The sequence below is a fragment of the Copadichromis virginalis genome, linkage group LG3 (assembly GCF_057382275.1).
Source record: "Copadichromis virginalis isolate Kocher_CV1m ecotype Utaka linkage group LG3, C_Virginalis_male_GT1.1, whole genome shotgun sequence".
NCBI classification, from domain to species: domain Eukaryota; kingdom Metazoa; phylum Chordata; class Actinopteri; order Cichliformes; family Cichlidae; genus Copadichromis; species Copadichromis virginalis.
The window spans coordinates 9,711,249-9,738,127 of record NC_140620.1 but is presented as its reverse complement, the minus strand read 5'-3'; the positions used below and the strand labels follow the sequence as shown (position 1 = coordinate 9,738,127).

The following is a 26,879-nucleotide window of genomic DNA, read 5'->3' as shown; positions in this document are numbered from 1 at the left end:
AAGGTGAAAATATCAGATAAAAGGGTTTTTTTGGTTATAAGGAATAAAGAGTTCAAAGGTCAAAACAAGAGTACTGTTAAGTTAAAATTAAAAGGTCAAAGGTCAGATTAAACAGGTTACACAGAAAGGATCGGCAAAACTTAAACAAGGATAAAGAAATAATACATTAAACAAGGAAATAAATTAAAAGTCTGAGTTAATGAGAAATTAAACGTTTAAATCAGGTTAAGAGTTAATTTTTTTTTTTTTTTTTTTGCCTGTCCCGTTTGGCTCTTTTGCATCAGAATTGTTGTCTAAAGGCAAAGAAAGATGCCCAACGGATTTACTTTACCAAACTGACCATCCCAGCCTTGCCATAATGGTCCATTTGATTCAACTTTTATTGTTTATTTTATTTTCACTTGCTGTATACGGGACAGACTTGACTGGAGAAAGAAGGAGAGAAAGAAAGAGGGAAAGAGAAACAGCTGAGAAGAGGGACGGGGGAGAAGGGCAAAAAACAAAAACCAACAGAATGGGCAGGAAAAAAAAGAAAAAAAAATGCATATATCGATCACCTGGATCACCTGTTGAGAAAGAAAAAAGAAAACAAGCAGAAGCGAACAAGAGTAACAGAATAAACAACATCACAATGATATATGGGAATATGACAGTAAATACTAAATATTAAACATTATTGTGCAGCACATAAGATCAACAGAACACAGTGTGCTTTGAGGTAGGAGCCAAAAAGGGTGTAGTTTGTGGGTGTGATCACCCGTGTGTACACCTGTGAGCATGGACGCGCTTGTTTTTAAAAGGTTCCTTCATGTAGATGTTGTGATCAAATAGTTTGTACGGCAGAAAGAAAAACATGTTTCAGTATGTTGAGCTAAAACCACAGTAGACACTGGTAGAGACCTCAGATCATTGTTACTGAGGAATTCTGCCTTAAACAGTAAAGTGTTCTTTAACTGTGTGTGTGTGTGTGTGTGTGTGTCTGCAGCTGTTCTTTGTGTTGTTGCTGCATCGTTGCCTCAGGGGGAAAGTTGTGTGTGTGTTATGCAGACTAGCAGAGACTGCAGCTGTCAGCAGCCACACACACTTTCTATTCTTCAAATCAAATCACAGTGAAACATGTTCACTGACAGCTCAGCTTCAGCATCGTCTTCATGCTGTGACTGCAGCCGTTCAACTCTGTTTGTCTTTAACCCAAATCATCACAACATGCAAATATAATCATCAAAATGATGTGACTGGAAGGATGCAGCAGTCTGTGCTCCACCTTTCTCCTCCACACCTGCAGGTGGAGAACATGGATGCATGAATCTCTACAGAGTTCTTTGAATATTATCCGTCTCATCAGTTTTCAGTGAACAAAACTCCTCACAGAGCCAAAATAAGCAGTTTGTATCCAACATAACTCAGCTGGACTCTGATGCTCCGTATAACAGCCACACATGAGTCTGGATTCACTCAAAGCATTGAACAAACTTTATTGGAAATGAAGCTTTTGGACATTTGTTCTCTGATATTTGCTCTTCAGCTCGAGTCTCCATCAGTGGGAACATTTCCTGATTCAACTTTTCTTCTGTTCAAATCAAACTCCATGAGAATCAAAGTGTGAATCAGAGTCCTGATGATCAGATTCTATAGAAACATGGAGACTGTAGAGGATTTACACTCAATGTGTTCATTTGTTCCCTTCAAGAAAAATCAATCATTCATCCAATAAAATCAGTCGTTGATCAGTTTGATTGACAGGACAGATGATCAGAGGTGCAGAGTTTTCACCTCCATCATTCAAACAGGGTTCGAAGTATGGGTGGAGTTTGTGAGTGAAGGAGCAGCCAGTAAAGGAGTAGATCAGAGCTGCAGCACCTACATCATAAAAGGAGACCAGACCCTCCTCATAATCCACAAACACCCCCACCTTCTCAGGACCAGGATGGAGACAGAGGGGGACTGAATACTTAGCACAAGCTATGTACTTATTTCCATTTCTCAGCATCACAGTCCAGAAACCATCCTGAGGACTCAGTGTGATTTGTCCCTTCCTGTTGATCGACTCTGTGGCCACTCCTAAAGTCCACGCAGTCTTTCCTTTAACCTGAACCTCAAAGTAAAATCTGCCTGAAGAGAAACTCTGCTCTCCTAAAACAATAGCATAGTAAGAAAATCTCTCTGGGTTGTCTGGAAGTTTCGTCCTCACATCACTATCATAAACTTGTTTTCCATCATCAGACAGGATGAGAGCAGGATGAGCTGTATCAGGATCCAGAGTCACATCCACCTCATGCTGCTGCACCCTCTGCAGCTCAGCCTCAAACAGCTTCTTCTTCATGGGTTTCCAGACTGTCTCCTCCAGCTGAGCCACAGCTCTCCCCACAGTCCCCTCATATGATGGTGGATGAACTCTGACCTCTGTCCAGTCCTTGCTGGGTGGAGCAGCTTTCAGGGAGGAGAAGCTTTGGAGGAGGTGGAGGTGGTCTTCAGAGCGTGAGAGCTGCTCCACCTCAGAGCTTCTCTCCATCAGCTCAGAGATTTCCTGTTCCAGATCTTTGATGAGACCTTCAGCCTGTTTCTCTGTAGCTTCCTGTTTGTCTTCGATCTCCTTCATGAGCTCCTTCAGGCGTCTCTCAACAGACTCCATCAGAGCCGTGAGGACCTGAACACCTTCTGCTTTCTGTCTGTCTGCAGCATCTTTACTCATCTTCACCGACTCTGTGATCTCCTGAATCTTCAGTCGTCTCTTCTGGATCATCTGCTGAATCTCAGCCTCTGTCTTCTCCAGCTCTGCCTTCTTTCCTTCATATTCTTCTCTCAGAGGAACAAACTCGTGGTTCTTGTGGTCTAAAACAGGGCAGAGCACGCAGACACACGTCTGGTCGGTCTTACAGAACAGCTGCAGAAGGTTATCGTGCTTCGTGCACATCCTGCCTTCCAGGTTCTCCACAGCATCAACCAGCTGATGTCTTTTCAGACCTTTCAGTGTCAGATGAGGCTCCAGGTGAGTCTGACAGTAGGAGGTCTGACACACCAGGCAGGACTTCAGGGCCTTCAGTCTGGTTCCAGTGCAGACGTCACAGGGAACTTCTCCTGGTTTGGCAGCTTGTTGCTCTGAGCTGCTGCTGCTGGCTTTCTGCTGAGCTTCACGTCTGAACTGAGCAACCATCTCAGAGATGAAGGTGTTGATCTTCAGCTGAGGTCGAGTGTAGAAAGTCTCTTTACACATGGGACACTGACAGCTCTGATTCATGTCCCAGTGCTGACTGATGCAGGTTTTGCAGAAGTTGTGTCCACATGGTGTAGAGACTGGATCAGTGAACACATCCAGACAGATGGAGCACAGAAACTGATCTTCAGATCGCAGATTGCTGGCAGCAGACATGTCTGCACTCTGAGGGAGAAAGAAGAGAAACATTTGATTCAAAATTCACTTTAAATTTCATTTTACAAAGAGAGAAACAAGCGTCAGTAGTCTGAGGAGCTTGGAGAGAAAAGCGTCTGGACTTCTTTAAGTTTCTTTTCATCACAGAAGCTTCTTCACCTCATCCTCAACACGGACCAAGGAATGAATACTGCACTTTTGGAAGAACTCCCTCCCCTGCAGCCTCTTATCGTCAAAGGGACGGAGGTGGAGAGGGCAAACAGCCACAGATTCCTGGGACTGCAGGTTACATCAGACCTGAGCTGGACTCTCAACACTACAGCAACTGTGGAAAAAGCCCAGCAAAGGCTTTATTTCATTCGGCTGCTCAGGAAAGCTGGCATGAACCACCACCCTCTCACCCAGGCCTGCAGAGGACTGATAGACAGCATCCTCACCGCAGGCATCACTGTCTGGTATGGAAACACTACACAGACAGAGAGGAAGGCTCTGCAGAGTCAGAAAGTCTGCAGAGAGGATTATGGGAACAACACTTGCATCCATGGACCTGCACATACAAAGCTGCACATACAATCTCAGACACAACAGAGCGGACAGCAGCATCACACACAGAACACGATTCTTCAACAGCTTCTTCCCCACAACTGTCAGACTGACGGCAAACAAAAACACACTGAACACTTAAAATAACACAGCACTACTTAACCTCACTTTGAATGTATCATCGGTTCACTGACCATCGGGCAATACACTCACAACAGACTTGTGAAACAGATCTGTGGAACAAATGTGCAACACTGTGAGTGCGATAAGAGGTAGAGAACTACACACTCTCTGTACATTTTCTTCTTTTTCTTTGTATATAGAAAATAGTACGACTACCCTACTCCGGACTTCATTTCTATCCTTCTGCTTTTTCTGTCTTTATATTGTTAAAGTGTGATTTGACTTGGAAAGCTCTGCACAAGTATTCCACTGTGCATGGACTGTTGGTCCTGTGTGCAAATGTCAAAATAAAAATCTTGAACCTTCAGTTGTCAGAGTAACTGGTGGAGACCCAGCAACACATTCAGACACAAACTGGTTCATCTGAAACACAAACTGAACAACGTCGTGTCTGCTGTACAGTGCAGCGTCCAGATGAACAGGATCAACAGGATGAACATCTTTTTAACAGTCGTTACAAAGATGTGAAGTTGTTTGGCTGACACAGACAAACAGTATCCCACATTCTTGATTTTTAGCTCACAAACACGTCTTATAAGGACTTATTGATCCTGAAATGTTGGAGGTTTTAGCTCTTTAAACAGTAAAGTTACAGGAGGATACAGATAATTATCAGGAAAATGTCCTCGGTTTGTTAAAATGATCCCGTCCGATAACACACGAGAACAATAAATGTATCATTTTCTGTTGTAACCCACAAACTGAACGGTCACACTCATCTTTCATGTTGTCACTAAAACATCACTCCTTCCACGTCTAGTTGGTCGTGATGGAGGCGGAGTGCGTTGGGTCCGCTTTCCCTGCCCAGCCGATGTTCCTGACGCAGGGAAACAGATCCTGTTGGGGATCCCTACCTCGGCACAACACCTGCCATGGTCTTTGCACACTCACCACAGTAAATGCATCATGTTGTCAGCTTTACAGTATCATAGTCAGAGAAACTGGTCAGGCCGCTCTCTTCCAAATGTCTACACTTCACCCTTTTACTGTCAGTGGGCTCAGAGTCCATCTAATGTGGCTCATTATCTGATGCCGTCTGCAGACCAGTGTTAGACACTGAGAGGTTGATGGCTCCGTGTCAGAGCACCGGCCTTAACGAAAAAGTTATCAATCGTTCTTTTCATCTTTTCTCATTACCCACAGCTACATCCACTCCTATCAGGCTGCTCACCTCTGCTGCGACGATTCAAACAGCTGGAAAGTAAATAATTTGGAGACGGTGCGTTTGTGTCACAGTGAACAGTGAAAACAGAGACTTTCTAAAACGATGATGCATGTTAGTCATGTGATGCAGGCATGTGACCAATTAAACAAAGATAGTGGAGAGCATTATACAGCAGCAGTTTTGACAGTCCTATTAAAGATGAATATCAGTCTGCACATGCTCCACAGAGCTTTTCTTCAAATTCTTTATTTCTCTCTCGCTTTTGCAACTTTGTACTTTTGTGTTACTCGCAGCAACAACTCCACCTCATTGTTAGTCCATTTTAAAACTCGGTGCTTTTCCTCCACCTCTGCTGCGACGTTTCAAACAGCTGGAAAGTGAATAAGCAGCAGACAGAAATGAGACCGGTCGAATCGTCTTGCGTTTCACGCATGCGCAGGACTGGAACGTAAGCGTTTTCAGCCGTCTTAATGTGGACGCACAACTCTGTGAAAACGACTGAAAACACCAGTGTGGACGCGGAGCGCTGTTTTCAAATCTATCCGGGCGAGTGTGGACGTAGCCTAAGTGGCACCATGGAGAAATGAGGTGGCGCTCTAGACCCTGATGAAGTGAACAGAGTGAAGATTTGTGTAGAAGCAGGAAGTGTGATCAGCTGCACTCACCACTGTTGCTGAGAGGAACCTGATGGACTCCAGTGAATCTTCTTTTAGAGACAAACAGGACTCGACTGCAGCTCTGCTGCTGCTCTCTCACACTTTCACTTCTGCAAAATGACGTTGAGCTTCTTGTTTTTCAGCTGTTGCTCCGCCTCTTCTTGCCTCTCCCTTTACAGGAATCAGCCGGTCTGTACTCAGTGACTGTGTGCAGCGGGTGCGAGGAGTGAGGAGTGGTGTGTGGGTTCACACAGTAATGATGGCCTCAGGTGATCAGGAGAAACTCACCTGGATTTCCTTTTTCCACAGCAGACTGAGAGCTTCAGGTGGACCCTGAAGGAGGTCTCAGACACAGGTGATAAAAGTACACACAGTCTGTACTGAAGTAGAAGTACTACTGTTAAAAATACTCCAAGTACTAATTCAACTTCTTTACTCAAGTAAAAGTAAAAAGTACTGGCTGTGAAATGAGAGTAAAAAGAGCTGATTGAAGAACATTTCTAACACGTGTTTATACAAAGCTAACTGAACCATGTGCTGCATCAATGTGATAATAAAATAATATTCCATCCATCCATCCATCCATGTTCATCCGCTTTATCCGAGGCCGGGTCGCGGGGGCAGCAGCCTAAGCAAAGAGACCCAGACCTCCCTCTCCCCAGCCACCTCCTCCAGCTTATCCGGGGAATACCAAGGTGTTCCCAGGCCAGCCGAGGGATATAATCTCTCCAGCGTGTCCTGGGTCTGCCCCGGGGCCTCCTCCCGGTGGGACATGCCCGTAACACCTCCCACAGGACACCCCGAGGGACACGGTCGAATGCCTTCTCCAAGTCCACAAAACACATGTAGACTGGTTGGGCAAACTCCCATGCACCCTCAAGTATCCTGGAGAGGATAAAGAGCTGGTCCAGTGTTCCGCGACCAGGACGAAAACCGCATTGTTCCTCCTGTATCCGAGGTTCGACTAGCGGACGAACTCTCCTGTCCAGCACCCTGGCATAGACTTTCCCAGGGAGGCTGAGGAGTGTGATCCCCCTGTAGTTGGAACACACCCTCCGGTCCCCCTTCTTAAAGATGGGGACCACCACCCCGGTCTGCCAGTCCACAGGTACTGCCCCTGATCTCCACGCAACATTGCAGAGGCGTGTCAACCAGGACAGCCCTACAACGTCCAGAGCCTTCAGGAACTCGGGGCGGACCTCATCAACACCAGGGGCTCTGCCACCAAGGAGTTGTTTAACTGCCTCAGTGACCTCGCCCCCGGAAATTGGCGGGTCATTCCCTTCATCCCCAGACTCTGCTTCTTCCTCGGAAGACGTGTCAGTGGGATTAAGGAGGTCCTCGAAGTATTCCTTCCACCGCCTGACAATTTTCTCAGTCGACGTCAGCAAAATAATATTATTCACTTTATTTCTGTCTAAATTTGAATTCCAATAAATATTTTAGCTTGAAATAAGTGAAAAAAAATCTGCCAATGGAACAAGTTAAAACTCTCTATTTTTTCTCTGGTTTCAAGATTCACTGTCTTGAAAAAAGTTCATATCTGGTGGCAGACGCCCTCAGACATCGGTGCGTTGGTGGTTCTTTGTGTCTGGGGATGGGCGTCCAGGTACACACCGGCTCACTCCTTGGTGGCCGCTTATCGGGGCCTGGAGCCTGGGGCTCGCTCGGGCCACTTCGGGGGTGGGGTGCCCTCAGCCTCTCAGCCTGGGGCTCGGTCACTCAGGCACAGCTGGCTGCCGGCGGAGCTCACGGGCGCGTCACTGCAACCCCTCCTGGCTTCTGCTCCGCGGCTGCTGAGTGAGCCCTCATCTGGGACTCTCCTCAGCTCTTTCTGGGACAGTGGCGCGTCCATGCTTACAGGTGTACACACGGGTGCTCACACACACAAACTACACCCTTTTTGGCTCCTACCTTAAGGTCAAGGTCAAGGTCGAATTTCTTTATATAGCACATTTCAAACAGCCGATGCTACACAAAGTGCTTAACAATATAAAAATGGTATTGAAAAGCAACAATGTAATACAATAATAACAATAAAAAACAATAAAAGGACAGTAAAAGAATTAAAACAATAACTAAACTAATTCAAATAAGACCAAAATGCTTGGGTCATAGTTTGTTAAAAGCCAGGGCATAGAAATGTGTCTTTAGTAAAGATTTAAATTGCTCAAGTATTTGTGCAGATCTAATATTTAAGGGGAGACTATTCCAAAGTCTGGGACCTGCCACAGAGAAGGATCTATCAGCACGGGATTTGAGGTTAGTCCGTGGGATGGACAGCATTAGTTTTGAGCTAGACCTCGTGGTTTTTCCTGGAGCATAAGCACAGAGGAGCTCAGACAGGTAAGGAGGGGCTCGGGCGTTAAGTGACTTAAAAACAAAAAGTAAAAGTTTAAATTGGATCCTGTAGGAGACAGGAAGCCAGTGTAAAGAAGCTAAAAGTGGGGTTATATGCTCTCTCCGTTTGGTACCAGTTAGCAGGCGAGCAGCTGCATTTTGAACCATCTGAAGATGATGGATGGTGGCCTGATCTAGACCATAATACAATGAATTGCAGTAGTCCAATCTGCAAGTAAGAAAAAGGTGAATAACACGCTCAAAGACATTAGCCGGAAGGTATGGCTTTACCTTGGCTAGTGTTCTTAACTGAAAAAAGCAGGACTGAACTACTGCACTCACCTGCTTATTCAATTTAAAAGAACCATCAATATAGACACAGAGGTTTTTTACATGTGTTTTACAATACGAGGAAAGTAGCCCAGAGTGCTGTCGATATGATTAAAGTTGCCAAAAGTGACAACCTCAGTTTTATTTTCATTTAGCTTTAAAAAACTTTAATGACAACCACTGTTTGACATCATCAAGGCAGCATAATAAGAGCTGGGGATGGTCTGACCCTGCTTTTAAAGGTAGATAAATCTGCAAATCATCAGCAAAACAATGAAATGAAATGCTGTACCGCGAGAAGATGGAGCCCAATGGCAACAAATAGAGTACGAACAGGGCAGGACCCAAAATAGAGCCTTGAGGTACACCGTATTTAAGAGGGGCTATTTTGGAGTTGTGGGGGCCCATACTGACTGTGGGGATGAACAAAAAGTATTTTACCAGCATAATATAATCTGCAGTATGATCATTGCTTTAACAATGTAACAGATAGCTTTAAGATGGCCTTAAGATGTTTATGATGATGTTAGCAGTTATAACTATTTTATACATATTGCATATCTGTGCTTATTTGAGTTGATGTTCAGGTTCTTTAAAGGTTTGAAGCTTCACTGACGTGACTGTTCAGATGATCCATGTTGAGGGAAAACTAGAACATAGAAGGATTGCAATACATGCTTACAAAACACTTATATCAGGTTATTTTTAATATCTTTTATATGCTTCATATTTTTATATTAAACTTTTAGTAGAGGTTCTTGGTTAAAACATTTATTTAGTAGAAGACATACACATAGTCTCAGTGAGCCTCTGGTCTGGTAAAAGGTCAGAAGTGCGAGAGGTGACATAGAGGCTGAGTGAGGTCGTGACACACACACACACACATGAGTTAGATTTATTTAGAGGAGAGAGGTTAGTCATGTCTGGATTGTAACGGCGAAAGTGTCTCTGAAAAAAGAAGAACCGTTCCTTGTTGTCTCAGCAAGAAAGAGGAACTGAAAGGTAGAAAGGAAGTCCCGGCCATGAAAATAGAAAATGATGTTCTTTCAAATTGGGTGAAAAGTCAGTGTGGTGTTGATTTGACGTATGTATAAAATGTATCTGTGACGTTGAAGGGGCGTCAGTAAATTTAAGCCCTGATGGTATAAAATATCTGTTTATGCTTTGATTAAGTTGAAGATCAATTGTTGTTTCTAGTGATCTTCCCACGCGTGAATTAAAATCATTGTTTGACTTCACCCGGCCGGATCAGTGTGGTTATTCTTCGATCACCTCTTGTATCCTTCCTCAATCTTTGAACCTTAACATGACATAAAAAAACCTTTCTGACAGATAGGACCGAAACCACTGTAAGGCAGATCCTTTTAGGCCAGCATGAAATTCTAGCTGTGATAACAGGATGTCATGGTCGACCGTGTCAAAAGCTGCTGACAAGTCCAACAATAAAAGGGCAGCAGGGCTGCCAGAGTCCAGAGTTAAAAGAATAGCGTTAAAAATCCTTAAAAGTGCCGTCTCAGTGCTATGTAGTGGAGGCCGGAGACAGCCCTGATGCCAAAGGATCCCAAGAAGCAAGTGTTCTCACCCAAATAGCTCGGTACTTCATATAAGTTCCTGTTAGGCATAGCAACAAAGAGGAATAAGGATTAATATGTGAGTGGGGCACACAAAGGAAAACTACACTGACCAACATATGCACCACCTGCATTTACTACAAGAAAGCCTATGACTCTGTGCCTCACACAGGGATCCTGGAAGTGCGCAAGATCAACTGGACTGCAAGGACCTTCATAAGTCACCATCAAGTGCATTATTTACCAAGGAGTTGCTCTGTCCTCACAGCTGTTTCTTGAAGACGTTTCATCCGAGAAGCTTCTTCAGTTCTAGGGTCGAACCGTGGAAAATCCCAGATTTAAGCCCTGTGGGAGTGTCCCCCCAAGAGGGACAATGGCGTGAAAACGGGTGTGGGTCACAATCAGCCAAGGTTTTTGGGTGAGTTCATTGTGAAACCTAACGCCACCATATCATGTGATTTCCTGAGGTCAGATGGCCCAGGGTGTGAGTGGGCGTTAAGGCGTCTGGGAAGGATCTCAAAACTGGATTATAGATGGCATATAGTTGGTGTTGTAAACCACCGCCTCTGTTCAAAGATGGTCGCTCACAGTGGACATAGATGGCTTGTGAACTTTTTTTAGGAACTGCATCACATGACTGTGTTATGATCGTGCTTTTAGATTTAACAGCTGCCTTTGATACAGTGGATCATAGGATTTTAGTGCAGTTTAGAGCAGGTGGTGGGTGTTAGGAGTACTGCACTGCAGTGGTTCAGATCCTAATTGGCAGACCAAATTTTCTCTGTGAAACTTGGTGAGCTTGTATCCTCTGCTGCTTCTTTTCAATGTGGGGTTCCACAGGGTTCAGTTTTAGGCCCGCTTCTTTTCTCCTTATATCTGATACCACCCGAGTATATTTTCAGGAAACATGGGATTTCTTTCTACTGTTTTGCCGATGACTCCCAGATTTGTTTCCCACTTAAAAGATAAATGGTTTCTCAGTAGACCCTCTGCTCAGATGTCTTGATGAAATAAGGGCCTGGGTGCCTTTGAACTTTTTACATTTTAATGAGCAGAAAACAGAAGTGATGGTTTTTGGTGGCACTTCTGAGACCACTACTATGGATCCTGGTTTGCTGGCGCAGTTTGTTAAACCAATCACCACTAACCTGGGAGTTTAAATGGAGGCAGATGATGAAGTTGAAAGCCAGGTCAGAGCTGTTGTAAAATCTGTCTTTTTTTCATTTGAGACAACTGGCAAAAATAAAGCCCATCTTATCAGAGCAGCTTTTTGAGACAGTAATCCATGTCTTTGTTACATCTAAGATAAGAGATGAGGTAAGATGTACCTTTATTAGTCCCACATGTGGGAATTTTCTAGACTCCATTATTGTAACGCACTTTATAGTGGGGTTAGTGATGCATCTGTTAGGCGTCTGCAGGTTATGAAGCACATCTTTTAACTGGAACAAAAAGGTCTGAGCACATTACCCCCATTTTAATTTCACTCACTGGCTTCCTGTCACAAACTGGTAGTAGGAACTCAAGAGCAGAGTCTCCAAAAACAGTTTATTTACAGCACCAGTGCACGATATATACAGTGAAGGGAAAATCCAAACTCCAGGGAATCACAGGGAAGCGCTCTCACACTCGCTCACGTCTTCTTGCCCAAACCCACACATGCTCACACGACAGGGAGGTCCGGGGAGGAAAGTCTGTAGCAGAGGAAAGGGAAGTCACTCACAAATCACGAATCACAGGTATACTCAAGCACAGGTTCACAGGAGCTGGGAGAATCACTAACGTCTGTAGTACAATCATCCAGCAATGAGAGGATCTGTGTTCCAGCCTCAAATAGTGCTCCAGGTGATGACAGCTGATTGTTGTCAGGTGTGTGGGCCAAGGGCGGGAGCCCACAGTGAGCTCCGCCCAGGCAGAGAGAGAGAAAACCAAACACCACATGCAGTCTTGTGGGCCGGCCGGGCAGGCACGGAGACCATGACACTACCTGTACATTTTAGGGTCCTTCTTAAAGTTCTCTATTTGTTTTTAAATCTCTTATAGCCTGCCCCCACCTCTCTGAGATGCAACAGCCATATACACCTTCCCACTCCCTTAGTAAGCATTAATTTGCTTTGGCTGTAGCAGCTCCAAAGTTGTGGAACGATCTGCCCTTGCACGTTAGGCAGGCTTCTTCTCTTTCTGAGTTTTAAACTCTTCTTAAAACACATTTTTTTGCTGGCGTGTACAGCATTTGTGAACCCTGGTTTTATTTTAAAGGGCTTTATAAATAAAGATGGTATCATGCAGTATGGTAAAGTTAAATTAACACCTATACTTCACAGTTAAATAACAGTGGCCATTATGAAGTGTTACCCACTCAGTTCCTTTCTGTTACTGAATGAACTCCCACTGGTCACCATCAGCCTTTGCTGTGTTTGATTTGAGTATCACTCCCTCTGGTGGGCTGTACAGGTATTACATGTGAATGGCAGTAGATTTTTTGTTGTTGTTTTTGCTGTTTTCTTCAGTTTTGTAACTAGAATTTAAATCTATCCTATAATATTTATGATTAAAAGTTACATTTAAAGAGAAGTGAAAATAAAGATCAATCCCAGCTGTGCTTAGATGCACTTAGATGGTGGGAAAATAGTTAAAAGAGAGTGGGAATCAACAGATCCAAAACTGGAAACATTTAATTTTAGTGTTTCATGTTGAAAAGGTGTCATGATTAAAGTTACGCATAACAGATTAAAATCACAGATTTTAAGCAGGAAGTTTTTAAATGTGCAAATAGGTTATTTAGGTTTTTACTCTAATGAATGCTTCTTTCATTCTAACAGTTTCTTCTTTACTGGCTGAGGCTTTTGTGAACACTCCTCCTCCTCCTGCTTTTAAAGAAGTGTTTCCTCTTCCTGAATGAAAACAATCCACAGGTGTGCTGTGTGACATGGAGAGCAGCCAGAAAACACCTTTGGCTTCTTGGCAGGATTATTTAATCTCTTAGTCGGTTCAGGTTGAAGATTAACTTTGTAGATGTCTACTCTCTGTATAGCAACATGAAGATTTTGGATTTGTTTGTGATCCTCCTGTACGGTAAGAAAAGTTTCTTTTAAACTTATGACACACACACATATTTACACAAGCACACACACACTGGTTTTGCTTACAGAAACAGTCAGACAGGTTTGTGCATGTTGATCAGGAAGATAAGTTCTCAAATGCCGCAGGTTATTCTCGCATAGTTAAAGCCAAAAGAGAGAATTGTTTTTTGTTTTAGGACCAAGTGTATGTTTGCACCAGACTTTTACCATAAGAAGTATGTAAATGAGAAAAAACTGAACTGTAGTCCTCTCATTTCTTTTAAAACAATGACGGGACTCAAACACAAACACACTGAAGCTGAAGTCCAGCTGTAATCCAGGCCTGAGTTCTGAACAGTAAGACAGTCAGTGGGTAAAATATCACAGGCAAGGGGGAGAGATGACAGACAAAATATAAAAACAGCAAAGGTAAACACACACACACACACACACACACACACACACACACACACGGCATTATTATAGACAGGAGAAACGTCTTGGAAATAGTCTTTGAGCATGAAGAATCCACATCTGTCACTGGTGGGCAGATAAACTGAATCCGTTGATACAGCCATGCTTGGATGTGTATCTGAGGCAAATGATCAGACGGAGCAGGTGGTGGTCAACCTCCCGAGCAAACCACACCTCATCCAAAGTTTGGGCATGGAGGTGGTCACCACGTACAAGCTGCTGGGTGTTCACCTTAACGATAACCTGGACTGCTCAGAAAACACTCAAACTCGGCACCAGGACCAAAGTCGACTGTGCTGACAGGCTGAAGTCTGCAGGACATTACTGAGGATGTCTGCAATCTTTTATCCAGAGCTCTGCTGTGGAGGCGGCAGCAGAGAGAGGGGCAGGTAACGGCTAAATAGCCTGGTGAAGAGGGCCAGCTCTGTCCTGGACAGTCCCCTAGACCCCATAAAGGAGGTGGGTGGGCTATTATGCACAACATCTCTCATCCCTGCATGAGACTGTGGATGGAGACTGTGGATGGAGACTGTGGACGGAGACAGTGGACGGAGACTGTGGATGGAGACTGTGGACGGAGACAGTGGACGGAGACTGTGGATGGAGACTGTGGAAGGAGACAGTGGACGGAGACTGTGGATGGAGACTGTGGAAGGAGACTGTGGACGGAGACTGTGGATGGAGACAGTGGACGGAGACTGTGGACGGAGACTGTGGATGGAGACTGTGGAAGGAGACAGTGGACGGAGACTGTGGATGGAGACTGTGGATGGAGACTGTGGACGGAGACAGTGGACGGAGACTGTGGACGGAGACTGTGGATGGAGACTGTGGAAGGAGACAGTGGACGGAGACTGTGGATGGAGACTGTGGAAGGAGACAGTGGATGGAGACTGTGGATGGAGACTGTGGAAGGAGACAGTGGACGGAGACTGTGGAAGGAGACTGTGGACGGAGACTGTGGAAGGAGACTGTGGATGGAGACTGTGGAAGGAGACTGTGGACGGAGACTGTGGACGGAGACTGTGGACGGAGCGCTATCACAGGTCCTTCATCCCGACAGAAGCCAGGCTGTAACATTATAAACAGGATAAACACTGTTTAGAAATATGTGTGTATAACTATCACTGCCTGCACTTTATGTGCACATAAAACATCTTGTTGTATTTTTCTGCACATAGTAACCATTGAATCTTTTTATTATTTATTTTTTCTATTTTTATGTGGGATCAATAAGGTCTTTGTCTATGTCTGTGTCCTCAGTTTCCCAGTGTGCCTCAGGTGTGGAGGTACTAGAGGGGGCGGAGTTTGTTCTCCTGCCCTGTGAGTTTCCCACTTTTGAAGAAAAAGAATCCACAGCTGTGTGGAGTCGCTATGACCTCAATCCCTCCACAGTGCACCTGCGTCGACGAGAAGGCGATGACCTCCAGAACCAAAATGACCAGTTCAGCGGCCGAACATCGATGAATCCTGACGCTCTGGAAACCGGAGACCTCAGTCTCACTCTGAAAAAGCTTCAGCTGTCTGACAGCGGCAGCTACACCTGCACCATCCGTAAGTTTGGAGTAGAACTGGGTCAGTCAAGAGTGGAACTGCAGGTTCAGCGGGTCAAAGGTGGAGGTCAGTGCAAAGAGATTCAAAATCACATGTAGTGTCACAGAGTGTTAATCATTTTATGTTAACATCATGTAATGTTCATGTTTTCATTGTGTTATAAGTTCCCATCAGTGTCCCAGTGGCTCTGGGTGTCCTGGCTGTAGTTGCAGCTGTCATCGTGGGTGTTGGAGTTCACTTCAGAGGCTATTTTAAGGAAGGTATGTTGTGTGTGTGTGACGTGTTTGCATTGTGAATAATCTGAATCATCCCTAAACCTCAGATTTATTTTACTTGACTTGCAGTGTTTTTATCTTCTTCTTAATCTATTAGTTATGTTAATAGGTTGTTTTAATTGTCTCCTTTCTTTCAATAAAACACAAACCAGTGCATCCCCATGTTTCATGTTCTTAAGGAATCCTCCAGCGCATTTTGCAAAACAGGCTCCTCTCTCTCATTTAGGAGCCTTCCTGAGGACAAACGGCAGCTATTTGTCTAGAATACTAATTGAATTACTCTTTGCTCCCTTCACACACTTTACATGTCAAACATGGGAGCTTTGACAGACTGCGTGTACAAATCATTATTTGTTGTTCTTACTTCACAGTCCCACAGGTGGATGTGGATTCGGGGGTGGAGTCTGTTCAGCTGCCCTTTATAACCACAGTTTACCGACATGAAGATGTAACTGTAGAGTGGACTGACAGCTCCAACAGGATAGTGCACATGTTTAAAAACGGTTCTGACCAGCTTGAAAAACAGCACTGGTTTTACAGAAATCGAACAATGATGAGGAAAAACCTGCGGATAGCTGTGGACCTCAGCCTGACCCTGACATACCCGACAAACAGAGACGCACTCACCTACACCTGCACCGTCTACAGGGGGGAAAACATCCTAAAGAAGAAACAAGTGAAGCTCTACGTCAGAGGTGAGTGCTGTAGACAGAAGATGAAGATGGTGAGTCATGAATTGAAGAGCTTGGTGACCACACTGATAATCTGTCCCTGAGGTGAACAGGACTTGATGAGTGAGCTACAGTAAGATCTATTAAGTTAGGTTTTTCAACCATTACTTTTTTATCAGCTCAAACTAAAGATGTGACACAAGTCCGAGAAATTGAGGAGTTTAAGAGAAATTTATGAAATGATTTAGAATGAAAATATTATAATGATAATGTTTTTGAGTCAATGTCAGCCTGAAAGCACCAGGATTTTGAGGATCAGATGTTTTCTTAAGGAAACTCACACGAGCTTCTTCTATTTCTTCTATTCCACACTAAAACAACCTCATTAAAATGCTGCAGGCTTTGTCTGGGCCTGCATAGCCCAGAATAATAGCTTATTTAACAAAAGTTCATAATAATCTACATGTAGAGAGAAAATTCAAAAGAAATATTAAGTAGGCAAGCTCACATGATGGTATATTAACGTTTCCAGTTTGGGTGTAGGAAGTGAAGATAAAGACAGATGATAAATTTCTTCCCATAATTGATTTAGGACACCAAAGATAACACTGTGTCTGCTCAGTGGAGCAACAGGACAAATCCCAGGCTGCAGCCAGTCAAACATGTTTTCAGTGCAGATGTTTCACTTCATCCAAAAAAAATGTTCTCAGTGCTGATGATGCTGTGTTCAGCTCATTGTGGTATTTTTTCTCCTTTCAGTCCCCCTGGTGGAGGTGGAGCAGGGGGTCGAGTCTGTACAGCTGCCCTGCAAAACCAAACTTCACCTGCTTAAAGGCAGTAAAGTGGAGTGGACCTGCATTTACATCCGGACCACAAAGGTCCACGTGAATGAGAACGGCTCTGACCAGCTTGAAGAACAAGACCACTTTTACAGAGACCGAACGAAGATGAATGAAGACCTGCTGAAAACTGGAGACCTCAGTCTGACCCTGAGATACCCCACAGACAGAGACAACGAAGTCTACACCTGCACCGCCTACAGCAGCGAGGGAAACATCCTGCTGAAGAGAGAAGTGAGGCTTCGAGTCAAAGGTCAGAAATGAATTTAAGTCAGTTATTTATACAGCACCAAATCACAACAACAATTGCGTCAAGGCACTTTATATTATAAGGTAGTTCCTTCAATAATACAGAGAAAACAGAGAAAAACCCAACAATCATATGAGCCCACTATGGGTAAGTGCTTTGGTGATAGTGGGAGGAAAAAATCCCTTTTAACAGGAAGAAACCTCCGTCAGAACCAGGACTGGGGCGGCCATTTCTGACCCATTCCAACAAAACGATGGCTGATAAACACACGTGCTGTGGTAGAGAGGCAGAGGTTATTAATGACTAATTATTACATTCAGAGAGGTGTATTAGTGTATTAACACATCATCACAACCACAATCAACACAATCATCATCTCGGCTCCTCTGACGACCTGTTTGCTGTTGCATGCTGTTGAAAGGCAGTGGGGAGAGGGGACACTCTCCCCACTGCGTAGGAAACGCTTCAGGAAACGGGGTAGAAGGAGTGGTGCTCGCGTCCGCTTCAAGGCTTATCTTAGAGCCATGGCTACGGATTACCCTTCTACAAGCCGTGAGCTTTCACGTCTCGTCCACTATTCCTTTTTTTTTTTTTTTTTTTTTTTTTTTTTTGTGTCCCGTTTGGATCTATAGCCATCAGAATTGTTGTCTTGAGGCCAAGAAAGATGCCAAGCGGATTTATTTTACCAAGTGGATCATCATGGCCTTGCCATATTGGTCCATTTGATTGACCTTTATTATAATTATGAATTTATTTTATTTTCAGTTGCTACAAACGGGACAGACATGACTGTGGGATAGGACAGGGGGAAAGAACGAAAGAAAGAGAGGGAGAGAAAGAAAGAAAGAAAACCAAAGGGGAGAAGAGACGGTGAGAAGGGGGGGAAGAGAGAAAAAAACAAACAAACAAAAAAAACAAAACTCCTGGGTCACCTGTATGGAGAAAAAAAAAACAGAGGAGACAGCAAACAACAAAGAGCAACATAATAAGAAAAAAAAAGCACCATCACAATAAACTAGCTAGCAGTAGATATCAATAGTTACTAAATAATAAACGATATTGTGCAGCACGCAAGATAGACAGCGCACAGTGTGCTTTGAGGCAGCAGCCAAGAAAGCTGTAGTCCGCGTCTGTGAATACCCATGTGTACACCTGTGTGCATACCTGTGTGGATCAGCATGCTTGTATTCCAAAGGTTCCTCCATGTAATGATCTGCTAGGGAGTGTGGGGAGCCACAGCCCTGTCCTTTATGGTATCAAGCAGGTATGGAGGAGATCAAAACTCCAGACATCCAGAGGCCCCCAGAACACAAGAGACCAAGGAAGACCCACAGAGGGGCAGCCGCGCCACTGTCCCAGTAAGAGCTGAGGAGAGTCCCAGATGAGGGCTCACTCAGCAGCCGCGGAGCAGAAGCCAGGGGGAGTTGCAGTGATGCGCCCGTGAGCTCCGCCGGCAGCCAGCTGTGCCTGAGTGACCGAGCCCCAGGCCGAGAGGCCGGGGGCACCCCACCTCCGAAGTGGCCCGAGCGAGCCCCAATAAGCGGCCACCAAGGAGTGAGCCGGTGTGTACCCGGACGCCCACCCCCAGATACAAAGAACCACCAACGCACCGACACCTGAGGGAGTCCGCCACCGGCAGGGGAAGTGGTGGTGGGTGGAGATAGGCCTCCAAACCTTGGAGGGCCCGAGATGTCCCCAGAGAGGTGGCGTCTGATACCCAACCTGACATATAGACACGGACATACAGGCACACACAGATACATCCATTCCCACCCTCATGCTCTCATGTGCACTTCACACTCAACCGACTGCTGAGTCATCGTTGGATTTGCCTTGCTGGCCTTCAAACTTACCCTGCCCGCCCAGTGGCTCTCCTCCCTGCTCGATCCTGGATAACGTCGCTCGGTCGCGGTGTCCAACATAACAACCTCAGCACTCTGCGACGTGCTACCGCTAATGACCTAGCTCCTCGGACTCGGATGGCTTTATTTAACGTCAGGTCTCTCTCGAATAAGGCTTTTCTTTTAAATGACTTTTTCCTCACCACGGGACTGGACGTTCTATTTCTGACGGAGATGTGGACTTCCCCGGGTGAGTTCATCCCCTTCTCCGAGCTTCTCCCTCCTGACTGTGTTTTTTTTTTTTTAGCTCACCAAGGCTCACTGGCAGAGGTGGCGGCTTAGCCTCGGTTTTTAAAAACAAACATGAAGCTCGGCTGCTATCCTCCCCCATCTACTCTAGCTTTGAAGCTCAGTTATTGGAGTTGACTGGCTCTCGGACTACTCTGTGTGTTGTGGTCTATCGTCCGCCTAAATACCACAAGATGTTTATTTCTGAATTTGCTGACTTTTTGGGATCCATTCTTTTTAAATATGGCTTTGTTATTATTTCTGGTGATTTTAATATACATGTCTGCTGTATGGATGACCAATTGGTCAACGACTTTCTTGCATTGACTGACTCTTTCAATCTTACTCAGTGGGTGAATGAACCAACCCATGTTAAAGGCCATACTCTTGATTTGGTCTTTACATATGGCGTGGATATATGCATTAAGGATATTAGAAATACTGGTCTTTCTGACCATTCCCCGGTTATCTTCGATGTTGACCTAGGTAATACCGGATTACACCTTGAGGCTACTCTTTGCCCTATGCGTACTGTTAATGCTGATACTGTGGTGAAATTCTCTGCTTCTTTTGTGTATTCTGCATCTATTACATCAGATTGTCTTACCCCTCATATGGTTGAGAATTTTACCAATACCCTGTTAACTACATGTTCCTTCATCCTCGACACTGTGGCACCTATTAAAATGAAGCGCCCCAGAACTTACTCACAATGTTGGTTAAGTGACTCTGTTCGCGCTCTACGACGTGCGTGTCTGAGAGTGCGTGTCTGAGAGGAGGTGGAGGAAAGATAAACTCCAGGCATCTTATGACATCCTACGTACTAGTCGCTTGAAGTTTCAAACTGCTGCCAAAATGGCTAAAGCAGCTTTTCTTTCAAAAATGATCTCTACCAATGGTAACAATCCTCGAATTTTATTTAAAATTTTTAACTCTGTGGTCAACCCCTGCCCCACTATGCCGCTGCCGTGCTCCACGGTTCTTTGCGAACAATTTTTAAATTATTTTTTAGATAAAGTCTCATCTCTTAAATCTGCTCTTCCTTTAATGACAGGCCCTGCGTTTACCCCTGACTGTTCCTCTTCCTTCTATCAGTTTGAACCCGTTTCACTCCCTACTCTTAAGCATCTGGTTGAACAACTGAACAATACTAATCTCGTATATGATGTTCTTCCATCTTGTATAGTTAAGGACTGTTTCAGTGCAATTGGACCTAGTATATTGTCCCTTTTGAACTCTTCTTTGCTCTTTGGTTGCGTACCATCAGCCTTTAAACATGCTATAATTCAGCCTGTTCTTAAAAAAAGGAACCTCGATTATAATGATTATGCGAACTATAGGCCGATTTCCAAGCTTCCGTTCTTGGCCAAAATTCTTGAGAAGATAGTGTTGCTTCAACTCCAGGCCTACCTGGATGAGAATAGCATTAATGATAAATTCCAATCGGCCATCAAACCACATCATAGCACTGAGTCAGCGCTGCTCCGAGTTCTCAATGACCTTCTACTAATGGCTGACAATGGACGCTCCTCGGTCCTAGTGCTATTGGATTTATCGTCGGCTTTCGATATGGTTGATCATAAAATCCTATTGGCGAGACTTGAGCACACTGTAGGCATCAAGGGTGTTGCCTTGGATTGGTTTAAATCATACTTCTCCAATCGGCTCTCCTCGGTTCACTTGGCCACTTCCTCTTCCTCCGCTGTACCTGTCTGTTGTGGTGTCCCTCAGGGATCTGTGTTAGGCCCTACTCTGTTCTCATTGTACATGCTTCCATTAAGCGCTATCTTTGAGAAATATCACATCTCTTTTCATTATTATGCTGATGACTTTCAGATCTACTTTAAGTTAAATGATGACCTAGCTTTGTCCTTGAATAGTTTTCGAGAGTGCATGTGTGAGGTCAGGCAATGGCTCCTGGCAAATACTCTTATCCTTAATGATAAGAAAACTGAAATTGTGGTCTTTGGCAGTGACGTCCTTCGTGCCAAACTTCGTGATGCTTTTGGTTTTCTCACTAGCCCCTTTTCCGACACTGTTAGGAATTTGGGCGTGTTACTTGACAGCTCATTTAAACTTGATAGACAAGTGTCTGCTGTTGTTAGATCCAGTTTTTACCAACTCCGCCTTATTTCTAAGGCCAGGCAGTATAACCCGCATAAAGACCTGGAAAAACTCATCCATGCCTTTGTAACTTCGAGGCTGGATTACTGCAATTCACTCTATTTTGGACTCCACTCTGCCCTCCTCCATAGATTACAGACAGTCCAAAATGCTGCTGCACGCATTCTAACCAAAACTAAGAAGTTTGCCCACATTACTCCCGTCCTAGCTGATTTGCACTGGTTGCCTGTGAAATACCGTATCCAATTTAAAATTCTGCTGTTTACTTTTAAAATCACTAATAACACAGCACCGAGCTATCTTAAGGAACTCTTAAGCTTATATGTTCCTGCTAGGGCTTTAAGATCATCCTCACAGTTACTGTTGGTGCGGCCTAGATCTCAGCTGAAGTCTAGAGGTGATCGAGCGTTTGCCCTGGCCGCACCAGAGTTGTGGAACAACCTTCCGATTGGCATTCGGGCGTCTGACTCTATTCAATCTTTTAAATCACGGCTTAAAACGTATTTGTTTAATGTTGCGTTTTCTACCGGTTAAATGCTGGCCTTGTCTGCAGTGATTTATTTTACTAATTTTCCTATCTGTCACGGTATGGCATGGCACACCGTGGAAGGAGTGGGGAAGGAGGACCCAGGCGCGGTGCTCTATGTATAAACAGTGTGTTTATTTACAGAGTGGGAAAAAACAACAATAAATCCCCGTGTTCTCTCCCGTGTCGTGCCTCTGCGTGAATAGTCCATGTCTCTGTGCTCTCCGCTCCCATGTCAGCACCCCCCGGTGCTCGCTGCTCTTCGTGCCTTCCACGCTCCTCCTGCGGGAAACAATAGACGCAGCCGTCAGGACACAAATAACCGCGGGCATACACTAACACACACTAACTCAATTCAACGGGATGACTAACATGGAGTCTCAAGGAAATGATCCCGCGTCGGTGGGAGCTCCAACTCTCTCCTAAGTAGCTCCCCCGACGAGGCCTGATCAGCAGCAGGTGTGTGGCTTCGGGTGTGGCCAGTCCTTCCGCAGGGCCACACCCCTCAGGCCTGCAGGTGGCTGAGCTCCATCCTCCAAGCATACCCGCAGACATACACACACACACTCACATCTACAAGCATGGAGAAGAGCAGCAGCAACACCAAAATACATATAATAATAATAATAATATAATTCATAACTGCTCAGGGATCCTGGGTTGCTCAGACCCAGGACCCTGACACTATCATGCTTTTTATTTGCGCTGTGTATGTCTTATCCCCATTGTGTGTTGATGGCATAGTTATATTGTGCTATAGCTATGTGCTATAGTTATATTTTTTCTATTGGTGGCTTTTTCCTGTGAACATAATTCTACACTTTTATTTTTATGACTCTGATTATACTTGTGTTAATTTGTTCTATGTTAAGCACTTTGGCATGCCGTTGGTTTTTAAATGTGCTCTATAAATAAAGATTGTTGTTGTTGTTGTTGACACTCGGGCAGTGCATTTATCACGTATAATGTGTTTCCTGGATACACTGCTGCTTTTACAGCATTCAGAGATAGATGGCTCCGTGTCAGAGCTGGCTATGAACTTCAGATGGATCAGGCCTTAACTTAACAAAAAAGTTATCAATCTTTCCTTATTACCCACACCTACATCCACTCTGTCAGGCCTAGGCTGCTCACTAGGGCTGGGTATCATCACTGATTTCTATAATCCCTTTGATTCCGATTCACGAAGTCCCGATTTGATTCAATTTTGCCTCAGACAGTCAGAAATATTATAATTCTGATCATTTATCAGCACCGATACATGTGAGACTTCATCAGAATTGTGAGCATCACAGCTGATGCCTTTGTGTCAAAGTAACTAAGGATAAAACAGAGAAAAACATGAAGGAGATTTTCCTGGTCTGGGGTTTTATAGCAGATAACCATAAAAATATTCTACAGTAGATCAAAAACTGTAGAAAACCATGAATCGACATATGAACATTACCTGATGCTGCTAAAGTGAAGCAGAGCAAAGTTGCAGAGGTTCTTTTTAAAAGTGGAATTAATGATGACATTTATCAAATGTGAGTTGTAGTTTGGATCTTGTCTGTGAAGCTTCTCAGTGATCCAGGTCATCGTAGTCTAAGGAGTGTGGAAAGGAAAAACGTCTGGACTTCTTTAAGTTGCTTGAAGACGTTTCACCTCTCATCCGAGAAGCTTCTTCAGTTCCAGGACCAAATTGGTCACACTCTAGGGACTCCCCGGCAGCCTACCAAAGGAAAGTTTTAAGCCTAATCTTAAAAGTAGAGATAGTGTCTGTCTCCCGAATCCAAACTGGAAGCTGGTTCCACAGAAGAGGGGCCTGAAAACTGAAGGCTCTGCCTCCCATTCTACTTTTAAATACTCTAGGAACAACAAGTAGGCCTGCAGAGCGAGAGCGAAGTGCTCTGGGTAAACTGGTGTAAGATCCAATAAAGTCATTACTTTCATCTTGTCATTATATGCTCCACTTTCTTGTAACTAGTTACCAAAATAGATTGTACTGATACAATACAATAGATACTTTATACCCAAAATGAGTTGAGATCAGGAGTATCTGTACTTCATTGATTTGATTGATCGCAATCTGTGTGTTACATGAACACACAGATTGTAGTTTTGGGTAAGTTTAAGGGTCCAAATATGTGTTTCATTCAATGATATACAGATGAATTTACACTTTTTATGTAATCTTTCTTTTTTGGATTTTTTGTTAATAAATGGTAAATGGCCTGTATTTATATAGCGCTTTACTCAGTCTCTAAGGACCCCAAAGCGCTTTACACTACACTCAGTCATCCACCCATTCACACACACAGTCACACACTGGTGACAGCAGCTACAGTGTAGCCACAGCCACCCTGGGGCGCACCGACAGAGGCGAGGTGATAATTTGTCTCCCTTTATTAAAATTAAACTACCATAAAAAATTAGAGACTCATTCTTTCTTTGTGAGCAGTCCCACTCAAATCCTACTAAAGTGGACTGAAGGCAACAATTCAAAAGAAATGAAGAACAACCATTAAAATACATTAATCCTGAATTAAATGAGTGTAGTATATTTCATCTTTAGGAAATCAACACAAGCAAAAACAAATATCATAGTTTGAGCTTATGTTACGATTCGGTGTTGTCAGTGTTTTGTTTTTCCGTGACTGTCATGTATTTCCTGTTTTACTTTGAAAGTCTGTGTTATCTTAGTGTGTTCAGTTTACGTTTCCTTGTCTCGTCAGGTCTAATTTGCCCCAGCTGTGTTTGTGTGCACCCCGGTTGCCTAGGCCGGGGTGTAACACTTAAAATTGAATATTAAAGTTCTCTTTGGAATCATTGAATAAAACTGCTGCTGTGTCATGTTGTGTTCGTTGTCCTCTCAGTCTGTCAGGTGGAGGTGGAGGAGGGGGCGGAGTCTGTCCAGCTGCCCTTCACAACCACAGAAAACCTGCCTGGAGATGCTGAAGTGGAGTGGTGGCGCTATGAACCTGAACCACCGATGACTGTTCACAAATATCACGCCGGCTCTGACCAGCCTGACGCACGAGACCAGTTTTACAGAGAGCGAAACGAAATGACAGACGACTCACTGAAAACTGGAGACCTCAGTCTGACCCTGAAACTCCCCACAGACAGAGACACTGGAAAGTACATCTGCAGAGTTGAGGGGAAAGGGATCAAGAGAAAGAAAACAGTTCTGCTGAGAGTGATGAGTCAGTGCAAATACCTATGAAATATTTCTTACAGTGTATTTGTTTATAAAATGACAATAACAATAATTAAATGTAAATATCAGACTGCAGCATCTATAAAGAAGCTTAATAAGGTGTTTTCTAGATTCACTGCTGTCTGTACAGCTCATGTTGTGTTTGTTGTCCTCTCAGACTGTCTGCTGGAGGTGGAGGAGGGGGCGGAGTCTGTCCAGCTGCCCTTCAAAACCACACAAAACCTGCCTGAAGATGCTACAGTGGTGTGGAAACGCATTGACCCTGTACCATCAGTGTTGGTTCACATGTATAAGAACGGCTCTGACCAGCCTCACAAACAGCACCAGGATTACAGAGACCGAACGGAGATGAATGAAGACCTGCTGAAAACTGGAGACCTCAGTCTGACCCTGAAACAGCCCACAGAGAGAGACAGTGGAGAATACATCTGTAATGTCTGCAGCAAAGAAAAATGCATTTCAAGAGAGACCACGGTGCTATTAAAGGTCAAAGGTCAGTATGAAAATATAAGTTTGTCTCTTGTTGTCTGTCCCTGTCTGACTGTCTTGTCTCTGCAGGGAGAGTTCAGGTCCAGGATCAAACAGGGGACATCAGGAACAGAAGCAGCTCCATTGATCCGACTCCTCTGATGGCTGATCAATCAGTTTGATCTGTGCTTAGTTTAGGATCAGCTTTTAGTTCAAGCTAAAATTAAAGTCCCTTTCTCATGACTACACTTTAAGAAAGGGACTGGAGCACACCAGCCTGCGTGGCAGAGTTCCAAGACTGTTGGGGGAAATAAACCCTGGACTGATGAGTGTGTGTCATTACACACTGCATTTCAGAAAAGGAACCTCATACCAACAGTAAAATATGGTGGTGATAGTCTGATAGTCTGAGGCTGTTTTGCTGCCTCAGGACCTGCAAGACTTGCCTCCCTAAATGGAACCATGAATTCGGCCCTCTTAAAGAAACAATTCTTTAGGAGACTATCTGCCATCCGTTCTCATCTGACCTGAAGCGCACTTGGTTTCTGCAGCCGGATAATTATGCAAAACACCCAAATAAGTCAAAGTTCTTACCTGAATCTGATTTATATGCTGTGACATGACCTTAAAAAGGTGGTTCATGCTTGAAAACCCAGCAATGTGGCTAAATTACAACAATTCTGCAACAGTGAGTGGGCTGAAAATCCTCCACAGTGCTGTTAAAGATTTATTGCAGGTTGTTACAAATGCTTGGTTGCAGTTATTTATTAAATTCAGGGGCAATAGCTTTTTCTGACATGTTCATCTAGGTTTGGGTTTTTTCCCCTTAATAATAAACACATTTATTTAGAAACTGCATTTTGTGTTTACTTCTGTTCTTTGGATAATATTGTAATTCAATTAATGTTTTATCACTCACCTTTGAAAGTTCAGGTCAGGGGTTAACGTGTGATAATGAGAAATAACAGAGAAAAACAAAAGGAAGAAAAGGAAGGTGCAATGAGACATAGGAAATCACGATTCATGGCAAATGAAATTTATCAATAATTGAAAGCCATCCTGACAGTTATTACAAATTAATATTAGCAGGTTCAGTCCCAACTGATGACCTATAAAGATCTGTGTCATTACCAAAGTGTCACAAAAGAAA

The 26,879-nt window shown here is 44.1% G+C and overlaps 2 protein-coding genes across 2 annotated transcripts; one reads left to right on the top strand and one right to left on the bottom strand.

Annotated features, from left to right (window-relative positions):
- Nucleotides 1-1,450: 1,450 nt before the first annotated feature.
- On the bottom strand, nucleotides 1,451-3,407 carry LOC146712650 (E3 ubiquitin-protein ligase TRIM21-like). Its single transcript, XM_085452132.1, has one exon. It carries the CDS (start codon nucleotides 3,401-3,403, stop codon nucleotides 1,700-1,702), a length of 1,704 nt encoding a protein of 567 aa, XP_085308258.1. The 5' UTR covers nucleotides 3,404-3,407; the 3' UTR covers nucleotides 1,451-1,699.
- A 9,647-nt stretch (nucleotides 3,408-13,054) lies between these two features.
- LOC146712649 (uncharacterized) lies at nucleotides 13,055-26,721 on the top strand. The gene is made up of 8 exons (XM_085452118.1): nucleotides 13,055-13,233; nucleotides 14,958-15,314; nucleotides 15,413-15,508; nucleotides 15,895-16,218; nucleotides 16,954-17,286; nucleotides 24,918-25,247; nucleotides 25,419-25,754; nucleotides 25,820-26,721. The coding sequence occupies exons 1-8, from the start codon at nucleotides 13,197-13,199 to the stop codon at nucleotides 25,909-25,911; spliced, it is 1,905 nt and encodes a 634-aa protein (XP_085308244.1). The 5' UTR covers nucleotides 13,055-13,196; the 3' UTR covers nucleotides 25,912-26,721.
- Nucleotides 26,722-26,879: the final 158 nt, after the last annotated feature.